Source organism: Seriola lalandi, unplaced genomic scaffold (assembly GCF_002814215.2).
Source record: "Seriola lalandi dorsalis isolate HSWRI2012SDOR001 ecotype SW California unplaced genomic scaffold, Sedor1 jcf7180002054515, whole genome shotgun sequence".
NCBI classification, from domain to species: domain Eukaryota; kingdom Metazoa; phylum Chordata; class Actinopteri; order Carangiformes; family Carangidae; genus Seriola; species Seriola lalandi.
In genome coordinates this window covers 12,276-28,630 of record NW_019525068.1, presented here as the reverse complement: position 1 = coordinate 28,630, position 16,355 = coordinate 12,276, and the positions used below count along the sequence as shown (strand labels likewise).

Here is a 16,355-nt window from a genome sequence, read left to right as displayed (position 1 = left end):
ATTCCCTCTTCATGCTACAATCCCTCCACTGCAGCTCAGCAAAACACACAGAGGGAATTTCATATTACTGCGAACCTCTGACTGGGAGGAAACAAATGAAGCCTTCTGATCCCTAATTCATGAAAATACTACATACACAAATCTGACAGTTTACACAATAGGTTGTTTTCTGAGTTTTTGTTTTCACATTAACATTTGAGAAAAGGTATTCTGAACCTGAACCTGAGTGTGCTGTGTTAAAGGCTACACCAACATATTATTTTTGTCTCCACAAAGCTCTTAAGGACACAGGTTCAATTGTGCCTGGATAGAAAAAAATACAAGCATCCATTTGAAGTTGTAACTTTCTGTCCTTTACCTGGTTCCACGGCTTGGGCACAGATGGAGTGGAGCAGGACGGAAATCTTGGTTTTGCTTCAAGGCTCAGCCAGATGTTCCTCAGGCATGCAATGCATGCAGATGTTTGATCACCACCAGCTGCCATTGAGCCTGACAATGGAAGAGTTGTATTATTATTACCACAAACACCCCAGGATCAACTTATCCTTCTCCTTAAGCTTTCATTTTTAGGCTAGCAATGTCCAATTAATAAATTACATGACTCTCATTAACAGTCAAAGGTCATTTTACAGATCCTAACTGTACTAAGGGACCGGTTTTGGAAATTAGCTTCAGCTACAAAGACATGTACAAAACATTGAACACCCCTCCTGCACTTTTACATGTGTTTCTGTGTCTGTCCCTTACGAATAAACCAAATAAATAAAAAAGAATAAAATGATAACAGATCATATTTCTGTTAGAAACAAGTGTCTTGTCTCAATGTGCGCGCTTCACACTAGCTATTTCGACTGCATTAGCACGTTCGGCAACATGCAGTGCGCTGTACGTACCCGGATGCTGCGCTCACAACGGTTAAAAAGCCGAGCGAGGAACAACGGACACTTCTCACCCGCCATCTTGGCTGCAGAGCAGAAATGGAGGGACCGCCAACGCGTCTTCCCTCCTTTGAAGCCAAGGCGGGAGTGCACTTGTATTTCACTGTTCCGTTACTGTAAGCTAGCTCCGAACTTTGCTAACAACACATCAGGTCAGCTAACATCAAATAAAAGTCAAGTCTAATGCTTTAAGAAGGATATTTACCAATTAAACCACCGCGTTACCTATTTAACCTGAGCTTACCGTGGTTTTCGCCTCATTTATACCTCTTTTTTTAAACGAAAGCTCAGATATGATCAGAGCTGCACAGCCGTTGACGTTTCTGTCAAGATACTGTCGTTGTCTGTTGAGACCAACTTCCTTTCAATATAAAGTGCTGCTGTGCAGACGGGAAATACCAAAGTAAAAGTTGTAGAAAAAAAACTTCACACATATTTATCACAAAACAAACAATATAAAAAATGTAATTTAAATGTAAGAAATAAAGATGATTTTTTTTTATATATACGTTTACACTGGCACTGAGAGTAAATCATCATCAAACTAACTCAGATCAGATGTAATGGGTGAAAAAGTAAGTCAGGCAGTTGGTTTCTATCAGGAAATGAAAATAGCCTCAGACGAGACAAACAATAATAACCACGTGACTTTTCAAGTTAATGTGAGGAATGGTTTTCAGATCCCATAACTTGATTCCCCTCTGTTGGGAAGGTTTATTCCTCCACTGTGGACTTACATTACCCTGAGACTTAGCACGTTACCCTCCTGGTCAACAGCTGTTTGTGGTGCAGAGTGAAGTTCATTACCCCTTAAGATGGCATTTTTCATTATACAAGCAGCTGCAGAAGAATTATACTTTCCCCTCTAATTCTGAAAACATAAAAAAATAAGATGGAGGACGACTAATGCAGCGGATGAACAAGATAATGAAATAAATTGCAAAGACTGAGAGTAACTGGGGCTGTTTATGTACTGTGAGACTAATTAGGGATGGGAAACAGGGACTAAACTAACTATAACCAATGAAACGTCTGTAACTGCTGCATGAACAGCTAATGAATTATTGATAATGCAGTATAACATGGCTGTAATCATATTTAATTGATTACACATAGGGCTTTAAACTGTTCATACACATACACATTCCTTAAATAATACAAGGCTGTATTGTCTGATTACAGTGTTGGTTGCAGGTGAAGTTATTTCCAGATATATTCGTAGACTGTGTGTTGCGGTGACACGTTGTGTGTTTGTTGCTGGGAAGGCGTCAGGTGCTGCAGACGTGTGAAGGTGGGAAGGCCGGCGGCTGCCTGATAAGGAGAACACACTAACATCAAGGCTACGCCGACACGTAGAACTGTGTTCACTAGAAAGTGTAGTTAATGAATGACTCAAGACACTGAAGTCTTTAAGTTTAAAACCTTTCAATATCCACATAAAACTACACCTATCTATCTATCTATCTATCTATCTATCTATCTATCTAGATTTAATTTTAGATGGATTAAATTGTCATTTTGCTCATCAGTCTTCACTCAATGATTCATGATGTTTTTAGATTTTTTTTGAATTTGTTAAAAATCAAAAACTAAAACTTTTCATTTACAAAAGCTCCTTTAGCAGCAGACTTGGTTTAGTCAGTAAACTTTCACAGGTCCAGATGTGAAGCTTTCACACCTGGATTTGTGCAGATTTGTGTCTCGTTCTTCCTGTCAGATCCTCTGAAGCTCCGTCTGGATGTGAAGTGTCGTCAGGTCTCTCCACAGATGTTCTATCTACAGTGTCTATGGCTCCACTTTATATATAACAGCTGTCTACGAGCAACGCTCCAGATCTATAAAGACGATCAGACTGAACAACTGAACCTGATGAGGCAGAAAAACAGAGGCTCGGATGATCACGTATGTTGTTTTTCCACCACAAGAATAATTAAATAATGTACTATTAAATGGAATTTGTTGTTTTTGTAAATCATTATCACCATATAAACAAATATGAAATAATTATTTTGCTGTTTTGTTTTTAAATCAAAATCTTTTTATGGGATTAAAGAGAAATATCTTTATTCTTCAGCCCCGACTGTTGAGGGCGAGGTCTTGGGGTGGGGGAGTAATGGCAGGGACGGGGGTGTGTGTGTGTGTGTGTGTGTGTGTGTGTGTGTGTGTGTCCCAGGGGTCAGCGTGGTGCTACAGTACTGACTCTCACATCTCTCCTCAGCCTGGCAGCCTCCATGTGTGTTCATCTCACAGAGGTAAGGAGAAAAACTTTAATTTTGAAATATCATGTTAATAATGCAGGTGTGTGTAATTCTGAGGGTCTGGGTGACTGAGTGACTGTGTGTTGTGTTTCTGAGCTGAACCGCATGTTCACAGCTTCAAATTCACATGTTGAAAATCACATGAATTGAAATAACTGTCATACGTGTTGAGACGAGGAGACATGTCTTTAACGTGTCGGATATTTGGAAACAATTTAAAAGCACAAAACTGGATATTGAAGTCTTTCAATCTGGTTGATGAACGGAGACAACAGCTCCTGTCAGACGGGGAATATTCTTTTTTCTTTTAGTTAAACTTTTTCTTTTAGCTTCAATCGAAATGTCATAAATTAGCGTTAATATGAGGATTTTACAGTGAATTACTAAAGATATCTCCTCAACAGCCTTTATGTGTGTAGGTAGACCAGAAAACAACTTTTTTATGCATCAAGAAATATTATTTCTGTGATAAGAGAAGTGATTATTGGATGTTTCTAATGTTTATTTGAAATTTTTTTCACTTAATAAGCAGAAAAAAATAGATCTTTTAAAATCTGCCTCCAAAATCTGACAGAGTTCAGACAAATGTCAAACTATTGATTATTTTATTGTTTATTATCTTTCACCACTTCTTGTTCTTGCTTGTGTTACGCTGCAGATGAAATGTTTCTGTTCCCACACTGAACTGTTGTTTGGTTGATTATTGATGGACATACTGGAAACTTGTTGCTGTGATGTCGACGCTGTTTGAGCAGGAACGGTTTCTGATGAGAAGCGTATGTGGAGCACAGCGAGGGGCCGACGTGCGGGGACACATCTGCCGGCCGCAGACCGAGAGGTCGACGACGCTTTGAAGACGACAGGGAGCGCTTTTTAACTCGCAGACGCTGCGAAGCCTTTTGGAGTGCACCTCAGCAGAATCAAATCACATTGTCTTTATTTTTCTGTTTTCCAAGGCGGGACAATGGAGCAGCCGAGGGGGTCCGTGTTCAGTGTCCACTGTGCGCCGCTTCGACACCCCGCGGCTCTAATTGATGCTTTGTCTGTCCACGTCTCGCCTCGTTAGCGACCTCGGAGCCCGCAGGCCGGAACAAATCCAACATGTCATCTGCACTCAGGTCTGTCAGTGTGTGTGTGTGTGTGTGTGTGTGTGTGTGTGAAGGGGTGTATTGTGGTTGTACATTTCTAAGTCACGTTCACTCTCATACATGTTCCACTCCAAGTGATGTATGGGTCCTTTAATTTCCAAATAATCTCCTGAGAATTACTCTTTAGATTAACTAAAGAGTAATGTGTTTGTTACATTATTGCTAAATGCTAAGCTAATACAACCTTGAGACTTTTATAGAGGATGGCAGGTGAGTTGAACATGCAAGATGTGAAATGTGTCAACAAACAAACAAATAAACAAACAAGAAATTCAACATAAATGAAGAATAAAGTTTTCAGTCATGAATAAATGAAGGTGTTTAAATGGCGCCAATTCTTTCACCTGGAGGCAACAATAATAAACTCAACAAACCAACTGAACCAACTAAAATCACAGTCAGTGTGAGACTGTGATGTTTTAATCTTTCCTCCAAATCTCCTCTTTCTCTCCTCCCTTCCTTCGGTTCATCAGAGCGTCCTCTGCCGGCTGTGAGAAACCAGACAAGACCAATCTCCATGGTAACATCTGTGTGTGTGTGTGTGTGTGTGTGTGTGTGTGTGTGTGTGTGTGTGTTTTTCCAGCTCCTCGGGTCGACTTGTTAATCTCTGCAGGCAACTGTGACGTCACACGTTTCCTCACAATGACCTGCAGAGATGATCCAGTCACTGCTGATCACTCTGCTCTGATCAACACTTGGCGCCCCCCTGGTGGCAGCTGGAGGTAACTGTTCATGTTCACACACCTGCCATCAGTGAGTTACAGGACTAATGAAATACAAAAAGATAGAAACCAGAGGAAACAGCTGTGATTCAGTTTAATCTCAGCTGGCAACTGTGAGTTTTGAGCATCTCGCAGCTCCGGTCGAGGTTCACCTGAACGCAGCACCATCACCAAAAATATGTCAACAGGGTTTATTTTGTTGTTGAAGTTTCTCTGTGTCTCATGGTCGTTAATATAAAGTCAGTAAACAGCCACTCAAAGGGTCTTTTTTAATTTTTTTTATTTAAAGTTTTCAGGTGCAATAAAGGGAAAGTTCATCCAAACTAAGAATAAAACATGACTGGGAGAGAGTGAAAAAGTGTTATAATAATAGCTTTTTTGTTGTTGTTGTTGTTTTGTTTTTGTGATTTGAGTGGACTGAGCCTTGATGTGATGTTTACAACTTTTAAAATATATTTTATAGTTTTTCTGACATATTTTCTCTCATGTCTGAGGTCAGTGGTTCATCAAGTTTTTTTGGTTCAAGAAGTCAAGTCGTCAGTTTCTGTTTCACTGTTTGTCATCATGAAAAAAAAAACACATTTTGACTTATTTTCTGATAATTTATTAAGGATTTTTAGACGAAACTAACTTTTGTAGATAAGCATGTTATGCTTAACTTGCACTTCAGTTGTATTGTCATATTCATATTGTGCATTTCCTGTATTATTCCTGTTGTTGGGGCATAAATCTGTTCACACAGTCACACTGAAGGGACAAAAAACAACTCCTTTTAATGTAGCTCATTCAGTTTTTGGGTGGAGACTCTGTGCATGTAGAGGTGAGTATAACTGGGTATCTGTGGAGTCAGAGTGACAAGTCCAGGGTCCAGAGTCCAGAGCTTTCTGATGTTGATGATACTGCATCAGGAACTGATTGGAAAACAATGAGAGGCCATCAGTTCCTAATGCACTGCCTTCAGCATTGAAAGACGCTCCACACCGTGAACACATGAAGGACATGAAGGCCTCATCACCGACCTGCTTCATCACAACCAGCCAATCAGAGCCAGGAATGTATTTTGAATTGTACTTTGTATCCATGCTAGCAGCACGGCTGTGGTCAGTCCTCTGCTCAGGCTGAAATATCTCAACAACTATTGGAGAGTTTGTGATAAAATGAGGTGCAGACGTTCATGTTCCCCTCAGGATCAACTGTAAGAACCTTGCTCATTCTCAGGTCACATTTTAAATTGCTCAGTACTTTAGTTTATGACCACATACCTGCAGAACTAGTGACATTCCCATCAGCCTCAGGTACACTCAGGGTTTGAATTACGGGGGGGGGGGTTGACTCCCCCGGTAAAGACATGGACGCCCCAAAGGAGGTAAAAACAACAGTCCGGGGGAGTTGAAACATGTATATATTTTTCTTACCTGTAATTATAACTATTACAATATATTTCCCATATTCATGCTTGGAAGAATCTTGTGATAAGATTTCAGACACCCCTCAAGTGGACCGTACCATTTCCTAACCCTGACGTTAAGTCTTGTTTACATCCCGCTCCTCGCGCTGCGTTTGGGTTCCCGCGCGATAGTGACGGTAAATGTAAGTTTCAGTATCAAACTATCCAGTAAGTTTAAAAGACTTTACTGTCTTACCCAGTTTCTGAATGAGATTGTTTGAAGTATCTACAGATGAACACTGAAGTCATCTTGTTTCTAACTTTAGCCTTCAGTTACAGTTTAGCTAGCTAATGTTAGCTAGCTGATAGCCCCCATTCATTTCCAGTGTTAGCTTGTCATTTCATTATCAATATCTAATGTTAGCAAACACTGGTGCTCAGTCACGAGCAGTGGGATGATGGAGGGTTAGTTGTTGTAGAGGTAAGTTTTAACATCAATATAAAGTTTATTAATCATGTTAATAGTCTTTTGTGTGTCTGGTAGTTTTCTTTTACCTTTTTGGTTTTAGGTTTTTAGGAAACTCCCTCTTTATTTTCACAGAGTTTTATCTAGTTTGATCATTGAACAATATTAAAATACATCTGTGATGAAGGCTCAGTAATTGTATTAGCCATGATGGAAATTAATTAGATATATTTCAACCTTTCGGCTTCTTATATCTTACAAAAAGCAGTGTTTAATCAGATGTCTGAGTTGTTCACACTCCAACAAATAGTGATGTTTCTCTCTAAACTTCTCACATGGTTTCATTTCCATGAATGTTGAAGTGATCAAATATCTCACCAGGATCAAAGATTAGAAAGTCTAAAAACTGAAAACACATTTGTGAACCAGGACTTTGTTTTTCCTTCTTTCCTCTCTGATGAATCGTGTGATGACCCCCTGCTGGCAGTTTTGCATTTTGTTCTGCTAAACCTCAACATGTTAGCATTGTCATTTTGTGCATGTTTGGCAAATAGCACAACAGCCTCATAGAACTGAAGGTGTATAGAACCTATTGTTTATTATCTAGTTGTTGTGATGGAACATTTTGTTTTCTAAATGAATATTGTTTAACATTTTATAAATCCCTTTGTTTCCATGGTTGGACCGCAATTCTGAGTGAATCTAACATTCGTTTTCTTACTTTTATTTTCAACTTGTAGAATTGAACATTGATACTATAAAATATTAGAGTTTGATTCTTGCCAGACTCTTTCTTTTCCTTTTTTGCTGTATTTTTGTAAAATGGTGATTTCATTGTTGTTTTTATTCTAATGGCAGACTTGTCAGAAACTTCAGTGAAGAAGAAATTAATGTGATGTTAAAGGAAATTAGTTTCTTAGGTGAGAAAATGGCAGACAAAAAATGTAAAGAAGACAAATATGCATAAAACATTTTATTTGCATAGTCTTCATTTGATATCAGAAGATATTGTACGTGTCAGGTCAGTTATGTATCACCTAACTCAGAACTTAGTCAGGTTATTGACAGCTGAACATCAGCAGCAGGTATTTGACAGTATTAAAAAAACAGTCTTTAATGACGACTCCCACCTGTGTCAGGTGTGTCACGAGCACACGATAAAGATAGTTCTACTCTAATATACAGTTGAGGTTTAAATGAAAATCAGAAAGCACCAATCCACCCTCGTCAGTCTGCAGCCTCCCCACAGGCTGCAGCTACAACTCATGTCTTAACCAACGAGGAAGAAAACCTGATCAGTCCTGTGACGTTGTTGTTTCGTCTTCTTGGTTCATTTTCTTCAGCTCAATATTTGCATCTCCGTCCGCGTCACTCTGCCTGTGTCTGAACAGGAAGTGAGAAAAAGAGAAATTTAATGAAAACTATTTCCTGTTGTTGTTGATGTTGTTAGACCAGCTGATACAAAAGGATCCATCTTGAATTTGTAACCAGTCCTCCAATCCAATCGGTCGTTCTTTTCAACCCTCTGATATGACCCTCAGTACCCATGGTTACAATAATAAACACGTGGACTGTTCCTACAGCGGCGTAACTACCTTTGTTGTTATTGGTTACTATAGCAACAGTCATGGCTTGATTACGTTTAGGAAAACATGGTGGTTTGGGTTAAAATAAGCACTCCCTCAACATTAGACGATCTTTGTTGTCATGGTTACAGTAATAACAACGAACGGTCATGGATAATAATAACAACATGGGAATCGAACACACCGCTTTCCTGTGTCATGTTCATCCATCCACCAACACCTCCCCCTGACGTGGACTCTGTCTGTCTTTATATCACGTCACCGACACTTTTCCCTTCGCTCCTGTCATCATCACTATGGCCACTAGATGTCGCCTAGCAAGAAAACCTAACTATGATGTCATAATAACCTGCTGCACAGACGACCTGTGGGCTCGTGTCTTTACAGGAGGACAGTCTCTGAATTTTAGTGAAGTCAGCACGTAAGCATCAGCAAACTCTTATTTTCCAGACATATATCATATTCATTGTGTGCCCCCCCGACAGAATGGAAGTACAGTAGAGGTACCTCCGTTCTGTCGTTGCTGTTTTTTCAGAACTTCTCTTTACAATATGACCAAAATGACCTGGTTTTGGACCTAAATCTGCTTCTTTTTATACATCACATGTTCCTGTAATGGGCATGTTGACTGCATGTGTTAGCAATTGTGTTGTATTTGTGTTCATGAGGACAGAACAGAAGATGCCTGAGTGGCTGTACCTTCCCTCCTCGATGTCGAAAATGTTTTCGGGCAGACGGATGTTGAGCGTCTCCGGCAGCAGGAAGACCAGGCCGCCGCTCACTATCCCTGTCCCGGCGAAGATCAGCGGCGGCAGAAAGAGCCAGACATCCTCCAACAGCATGATCATCGGAGCCAGAGAGCTCCCGATCCGACAGAGGCAGGAGGTGTAGCCCAGACCGCACTGCCTGTCCAACAACAACACAACCTCTCATTCACTGTCTGAGGGCCTGAGCACAGAAAGGTGGGCCCAACACCTTGGTCCAGAACAAGAACCTTTCACCTTTCCTGAACACCCCTCCTATGAAATTTCCTGATTGCATTCATGCCAATATTAAAACAATACTTTCACATTAATGCATCAGTAATAATAATCCAAATGGTCTGTGTACTTTCATTTTTTTGTTTTAAACCAAAAAAGTCTTTACATTTTTGTTATCAAATCCCATGGTTTTTCATTTCTTTGGTTTTTGGTTTGAAACAAAAAAAAAAACTGGCTGACTGAATGTAATTTTCCAGTCAGGTTTAAAAATGTTCTGTGAGTAAAAGCAACGTTGGTCCTTTATGCTGACTCTCCTGGTTTAAGGTTCGGGTTTTACCTGAGGATGGTTGGGTAGAGTTCTGCCGAGTAGAGGAACGCGGTGGTGAACGCCGCCTCAGAGAAACCCTTCGCCATCACGGCGATGCACGTTCGAAGCACAGAGTAGTCTGAAAGAGAAGCAGATCGATCAGGTGTGAGGGTCTGGCGACGTCGACGCACATCGGTGCAGACAGGTAAGATAGAGCTCATCGCAATGTAAGGAAGTGAAGTGACCTAAAGGTATGGCTGTGTTTATTCCAATCAGGGCTCCGGTCGTGATCAGGAACCACGCCTGGCCGTTTCTCCGACCGATCCAGTCCAGGACGAAGAAGGTGAGGATTTTGGCGGGAACTTCGATGGCTCCATAGATGAACTGCGTGAGGTAGATGCTGACCCCGAAACCTGAGATCTTGAAGCTGATCCCGTAGTACAGTAAGGCAACAGCAAACCTGGAGGTGCAGCAACACAGTCAGTATGAACACACACGGCAGACAAACAACGTTTTCATCGACGTGATGAGTTACCAGAAGAATCCGGAGCAGAGGGTGATCTTCCTCAGCTGAGGCGTTTTGACCAGATCCAGGTAAGAGTGATTCTTCTCGGCCACCTCAGACACCATCACCTTCCCTAAAGCCTGAAACAATCAACACTGAGACTACAGCACGTTACAGTTCAACTGAGGAGTCATCCCTGGAATAATGTCGCTGTGTTTTTTAATGGTTTTTATAATTAAAACGAAGATAAAGATCAGAAACACTTTTCATTTCAGCGGGTGTTTGATTGACAGCAGGTGGAGGGGCGTGTCAGTGTGATTGACAGCAGGTGGAGGGGGTGTCTGTACGTTTGACAGCAGGTGGAGGGGCGTGTCTGTATGATTGACAGCAGGTGGAGGGGCGTGTCTGAGTTTGATTGACAGCAGGTGGAGGGGTGTGTCAGTGTGATTGACAGCAGGTGGAGGGGCGTGTCAGTGTGATTGACAGCAGGTGGAGGGGCGTGTCTGAGTTTGATTGACAGCAGGTGGAGGGGTGTGTCTGGTACCTCAGTGTCCAATTTGGATGTGTATTCGTTCTTCCTGTTCATCTCGGCGCACTGAACCAGATACTTCTGAGCTTCCTCCACTTTGCCGTTGGCCAGCAGCCAGCGGGCCGACTCTGGCAGCCACCTGAAAACACATGGAGGAATCTGGCTCTTGAAAAACACAGACACGAAGATATTCACTGACAATGTGGAGGACTTACCACCAGGAGATGATGGCGGCGATGCAGGGCGCCGTCACCGCCAGCGTCAGGTGTCTCCAGTCTCGTATGAAGTAGGCCATCAGGGCCAGGAACATGTTCCCCACGCTCCATGACAAACTCATGACGGTACCAGTGAAGGTCCGGTGCTTCACGTCCGTCCACTCGATACCTGCAGGAAGACGGCGGCGACACCAAACAGCCGTCAGTGAGATGAAACACAGTAACGAAGGTCGCTCTCTGGCGTCCGAGTTCTCCATCCTTCTGCAAAATTTTCATTGTAAAATCACACCAGTGTCGCCACGGTGCAGACAGTCAGTTCGAGATGTGTCTTACCGAGGACCACGCCGATGATGGAGAGTCCACTGAGGGCCACGCCACAGAGCGCTCTGGAGATGGCGAACATGACGTAGGAGGTGGAGAAGGCCGAGGTGAAACCAAGCATGGTGGCGGCGATAAAAGCAACGAGAAGCATCGACTTACGACCAAACCTGCCGCACAAAAACACACGTCAGTTTTGCAGTTTCTAACAAATAACATGATCTTCTTCTGCACGTGGAGTTCGCTCAGTTATGACAGAACTGATGACCATAAGATTTCCATTCTTCACTCTGGAGCGTCGAGGTTCAGTTAAGTTTTGCTCAGTGTGACACGATCAAAAGCTCCAGGACGGCTGCTGACTTTTAAACAGGCGTGGATCAGAAGTCTTTAATGTGGTCAGAAGCTTTAATATCTGCAACTGTAGAACAAATGGGCAAACTCTATCTGCTGATGGAGATCATGTGATATGATCAAAATCTCCAGCACAGTCGACCTTAAACTGATTTCCTCATTTTGAAAAATAAAAAAATAATCGATGGCTTTTGTGGACATAAACAAGGAGCGTTCAGGAGACTGTGTTTGATTGACAGGTTGTTAGTACTTGATAAACCTAGTCCAGAGTCATCGTGATCTCATTTATCTGTCTGAAGCTCCACGGGTCAGAACGAGCTGTCTGGAGCCAGAATTAAACCAAACACAACCACATCAGAGCAAGAGGTGTGTGTGTGTGCGTGTGCGTGCGTGCGTGCGTGCGTGCGTGCGTGCGTGCGTGCGTGCGCAGAGATGCAATCTTCTGGAGACAGTATTCTCTGTTTAATCAATTGACTCATTAGGTAACTGACATTTTGGGCTCATTCAATATATATGTCACGTGGAGACTAGTTATCACACACACACACACACACACACACACACACACACACAAACAGCAGAGCAGCAGCTGACTTTGACTGAACAAAAGTTGCAAGTTGCAGTTTTACTGTTGAAGATTGTTGCTGCTCAGAAGCACCTGTGAGGAGAAATGTTGTTTTTCTGCCGCTCATGTTTTCATGTTTTCCATCAACCGTCTAAAGGAAGAAGCACAGACTGTAAATAAAGATGGACGTCGCCTCTGTGACATCACCCACAGGTTTCTGAAGCTCAGAGTCAGCTCCTCTGCCGTTGCCATCTTGGCAGTAATTGGTGATGTTTTGGTCACATGCTGTAGGTAAAACATTTTGATGGACAATGGTAAAGTAAATATGCATCGCTTTGTGGCTTTAATGAATATTAGAAATACATGAAGAGACCATTGGTCAGATTATGACTTTGGTTTTTAAACTCTTTTGCTCCAGTCACACTGGAGAAAAATATTTTAATAGACTGATCTGATATGAGAAGATTAATCTCCTCATCATATTATAATCGATTCTTTCCTTGCTTTTCCTATTTATTAAACTGGTTTTGTGAATAAGAGACTGAACATTACCATCATGACTGTTAAAAGTGTTTATTCAGACTTTACATTGTAAACCGCCATCGGACTAACATTTCCTGCGTCTGATCCTTCACATTAAAATACTTGAACTGGACTGACACAGAGCGACTGCCAGAGGAAACACAAAGTATTAGTCACTGATGTTAGCTAGCGCCACGATCGCAAATCAAACGTGCATCCACAAAACAACACAGCGGTCAAGCTCCTTAACCAGCTGCTGTCACTGTGTCCTGCAGCTGTGTGTAAAGCTACCGACTCTGCGTGCAGCAGGAATTCAGATCAAGGTTGCTCATGATGCGAAAATGGTGATTAGTTACTTACTTTGTTAATTAAACAAGTTTGTTTGGCTGCACTGTAAACACATACACCACACTGTAAAAAGTCACACTATATAAAAGAGCCCCCGATTTACAGGGTAATTTTATTCTATTCTGGCCATTTTATGCTTTTATTAGGTAGTGTCAGTGGAGACAGACAGGTAAATCAGGGAGAGAGAAAGGGAATGACAGGCAACAAAAGGTCTTGTCAGCCAGGAGTCAAACCCGGGGCTCATTGCTCAGCGTACTTGAACCCATGTGGTATGCACCCTAACCATTTGGCTATCAGGTCACCCTTTTATAGATAAAACACTGAACTGTTGTAACTGATACTCAAAGTAAGAAACAAGTTCTCCCACAAGTTTTTGACATATAATGGACTGCATGTCTTTTAAAAGTCACATTTGCATAATTCATTTGTCATTTCAAGTCATAGACAGACTTAATGAGACCCCATGTTTGCCAAGGGCTCGTCCGGGATTTGAACCCGGGACCTCTCGCACCCAAAGCGAGAATCATACCCCTAGACCAACGAGCCACGATGACAACAACACAGAAACACAAATACCAACCATCTATAGTGTCAACCACAGACTGTAAATGATGTCAACCACAGGTTTCTGAAGCTCAGAGTGAGCTGCCTCACTGTTGCCATCTTGGCAGTATCTGACGCCCCTAACTCCTTGCTAATCCAAAAAGGGTGTGTGGAGCTGAGACCTCACTCACCCACCTGTCACTCAAAAAGGCCACGCCCTCAGTTCTCCATAACTTTAGTCCTTAATAAGGAGGTGATATCAGTAGTAATGACCTCTGCTCAGGGTCACAGCGGGATCAGAAGAACTCACTTGTCGGAGAGCTGTCCGAACAGGATGGCTCCAAACGTGACCCCGAGGAAGAAGTATGTGGCGAGAGCTTGATTCAGCTGTTTGTCGTCACACACCAGATCCCACTGTAGAGACACACACAGGTTAGACCACAGACTGTATCACACCTGCCTGTGATGTCAGGTTTCTGAATCACACCTTTCTCTGAACTTTAATATTTGATAATATGACAGTTATTTTCTCCTTCTGCACTCAGAGGACGGGACGTTATCTCCTGAGAGCTGAAATGCTAAAAACTTCATCGGCTCTGTATTTGAAGAGAGAAGTTGGGTGTTTTCCTGGAGCAGCACCTGGTGGACATTAGAGGGACTGCAGCTCAAGAAGCTGTAGCTTGGTCCAGGTTAGAGAAAGATCCTGGTCTGGTTTAATACAGAAAAAGTTCACAATCTGTTTTACATACATTAAACCAGAACCACCAACCTTAACCAAAGAGCTAAACCAGTGGTCTCAAAGTGGGGTTCAGGAACTCCCAGGAGTCCTTGAGGGGGTTCCTGGGGGTCCCCGGCAAAAAGGGGAATCATTTATTTTTGCTGTAAAACCATAGATAAGTAACACAATGAGAGAACGTATATTATGACTATTTTGGTTATTGGTTTAAACATTTTCTGTAATAAAAACATCTAAAAACGAAAGTCTTATCAGGGTCTGTTATCTAATTTGGTTCAGTTTTGGGTCTTTGATGTGAAAAGGTTTGAGAACCACGGGCCAAAGATGTCACCACTATGTAATTGGAAAAAACACATTTGTCATATCTAAACATGATTTTTAGGAGACACAGTGTGAAACAACAAATCTTTGTACTAAAACCACAGACTGTAAAAACCAATTGACAACTGATAAAAATGTTCCTAGACTGAGAAATAAAAATCTAATTCGGTGAGAATGAAAATAAAGGAAACAGATTTATTTAAGTTTGTGTTGTTTTATATCATCTCAGTACAAGCAGTTAACAGAAATTCAACCTTTTCTTTCACATGGTTTCATTCACCTGTTTCCAGGGCTTTTAATAAAAAACAAACTTATAAAAATTCTTGAATAAATTTAAATATTTATACATTAACTTGAGCTTCATCTTTGTTTCTGCCTCTCTTTACCTCGGTGGCTGTTGTGGAGCTGAACTGTGATCGGTCGTAGATCCAGCCATGAGGACAAGGTGCTGTCCTGTTTCCCGGGCTGAGGTCAAAGGTCAGCAGCGGGTCATAGACTCGGCAGGAGCTGAGGGAGCCGTCATCCTGACGGGGGATCCTGAGGGCCAGCACCTCGGGGTTGGCGGCCCTGTCCTCCGGGATCCTGAGGGCGCAGCGGTGAGGTGGGGTGGCAGACACGAAGTTGTGCAGGAGGAAGTGGAGGGGCAGGATGGCGCGGGGGAGGCACAGGATGAACAGCAGGAGGAACTGGAACTTGGAGAAGCCGCCAACTTCGTCCAGGATCTCCTCGAACCGCATGGTGACGAGATGGAAGAGCTGAGATCTGTGAGTCCTGAGTTACGGAGTGTGACACGACTGAACTGTCCCTGCTCGATGTTTGTCTCATTCTGTCTGCAGCTGCTTACACTATGGGAGAAAACACACTGAGGGGGAGGGGCTTGGCTGTGTGTGTGTACATGTCTTAACTAATGTTGTGAGGACATTTTGGCCAGTCCTCACAACTTCAAAGGGCTTTCAGACTTGGTTTTAGGGCTCAGGTTAGAATCAGGTTCAGGTTAAACCCTCTGAGGTCAATAGTTATTTTCTTGAGTTCTACGTTATTTCTTAAGGTACTCGCTTAACCTAAAACCCAAGTGTGTTATATCACAGTTTTCAGAGCAATCTCAGCTCTTTCTATCATGACGCCCCTTTCTGACCGTCCCAAATGCTGAAAAATCTAAGCCCAGTTTTTTTGAAATTCTTCAGATCTCTTGTGAAAACAAACCTTTACTGATGTGGATGAATTGTTTTTGTGCTTCACTTTGGTTTACCAAAGTCTTAGGTTCATAAAAACAGTGCAACATGTGAATAAAATAGTAGATAATCTCTTCCTTATGGAGACAGAAAGCGAGTCCTCATAACGTAAATCATTAGATTTTATGGTGAGGGACCTCAGAACTCTATAGGTCTTCAAAACAAAACAAATCAGCAACATAAATGTTTTATTTAATCTCTTTCATCTTATAGGTTTTCTCACTAATTCTAATTTTAGCGTCATTTCTACAGTTACTGTCCTAAACCATGGAAACAGAGTTATCCAATCAGATTTTTCTTGTTGTTGCTGTTGTTGTTGCTGTTGTTGTTGTTGTTGTTGTTGTTGTTGGGGGGGGGCAGACAGCAGCAGGGTGTTAG

The 16,355-nt window shown here is 42.1% G+C and overlaps 1 protein-coding gene and 1 non-coding gene across 2 annotated transcripts; both read right to left on the bottom strand.

Moving 5' to 3' along the window:
* Nucleotides 1-7,879: 7,879 nt before the first annotated feature.
* On the bottom strand, nucleotides 7,880-15,558 carry slc22a7a (solute carrier family 22 member 7a). Its single transcript, XM_023413354.2, has 10 exons — nucleotides 15,132-15,558; nucleotides 13,999-14,102; nucleotides 11,375-11,529; nucleotides 11,042-11,210; nucleotides 10,842-10,965; nucleotides 10,328-10,437; nucleotides 10,038-10,252; nucleotides 9,823-9,931; nucleotides 9,205-9,411; nucleotides 7,880-8,302 (listed from the first exon to the last, which is right to left on the bottom strand). Exons 1-10 carry the CDS (start codon nucleotides 15,480-15,482, stop codon nucleotides 8,215-8,217), a joined length of 1,632 nt encoding a protein of 543 aa, XP_023269122.1. The 5' UTR covers nucleotides 15,483-15,558; the 3' UTR covers nucleotides 7,880-8,214.
* trnap-ugg (transfer RNA proline (anticodon UGG)) lies at nucleotides 13,620-13,691 on the bottom strand. Its single transcript has one exon. It is a non-coding gene; the product is annotated as a tRNA-Pro (tRNA).
* Nucleotides 15,559-16,355: the final 797 nt, after the last annotated feature.

Coding starts and splice junctions, on each gene's coding strand:
- slc22a7a (XM_023413354.2), bottom strand. CDS start 15,482: ATGCGGTTCGAGGAGATCCTGGACGAAGTTGGCGGCTTCTCCAAGTTC. Junction 9,412..9,822: donor CTCTACCCAACCATCCTCAG/GTAAAACCCGAA, acceptor GTTGTTGGACAG/GCAGTGCGGTCTGGGCTACA. Junction 8,303..9,204: donor TTCGACATCGAGGAGGGAAG/GTACAGCCACTC, acceptor CTTCCTGTTCAG/ACACAGGCAGAGTGACGCGG.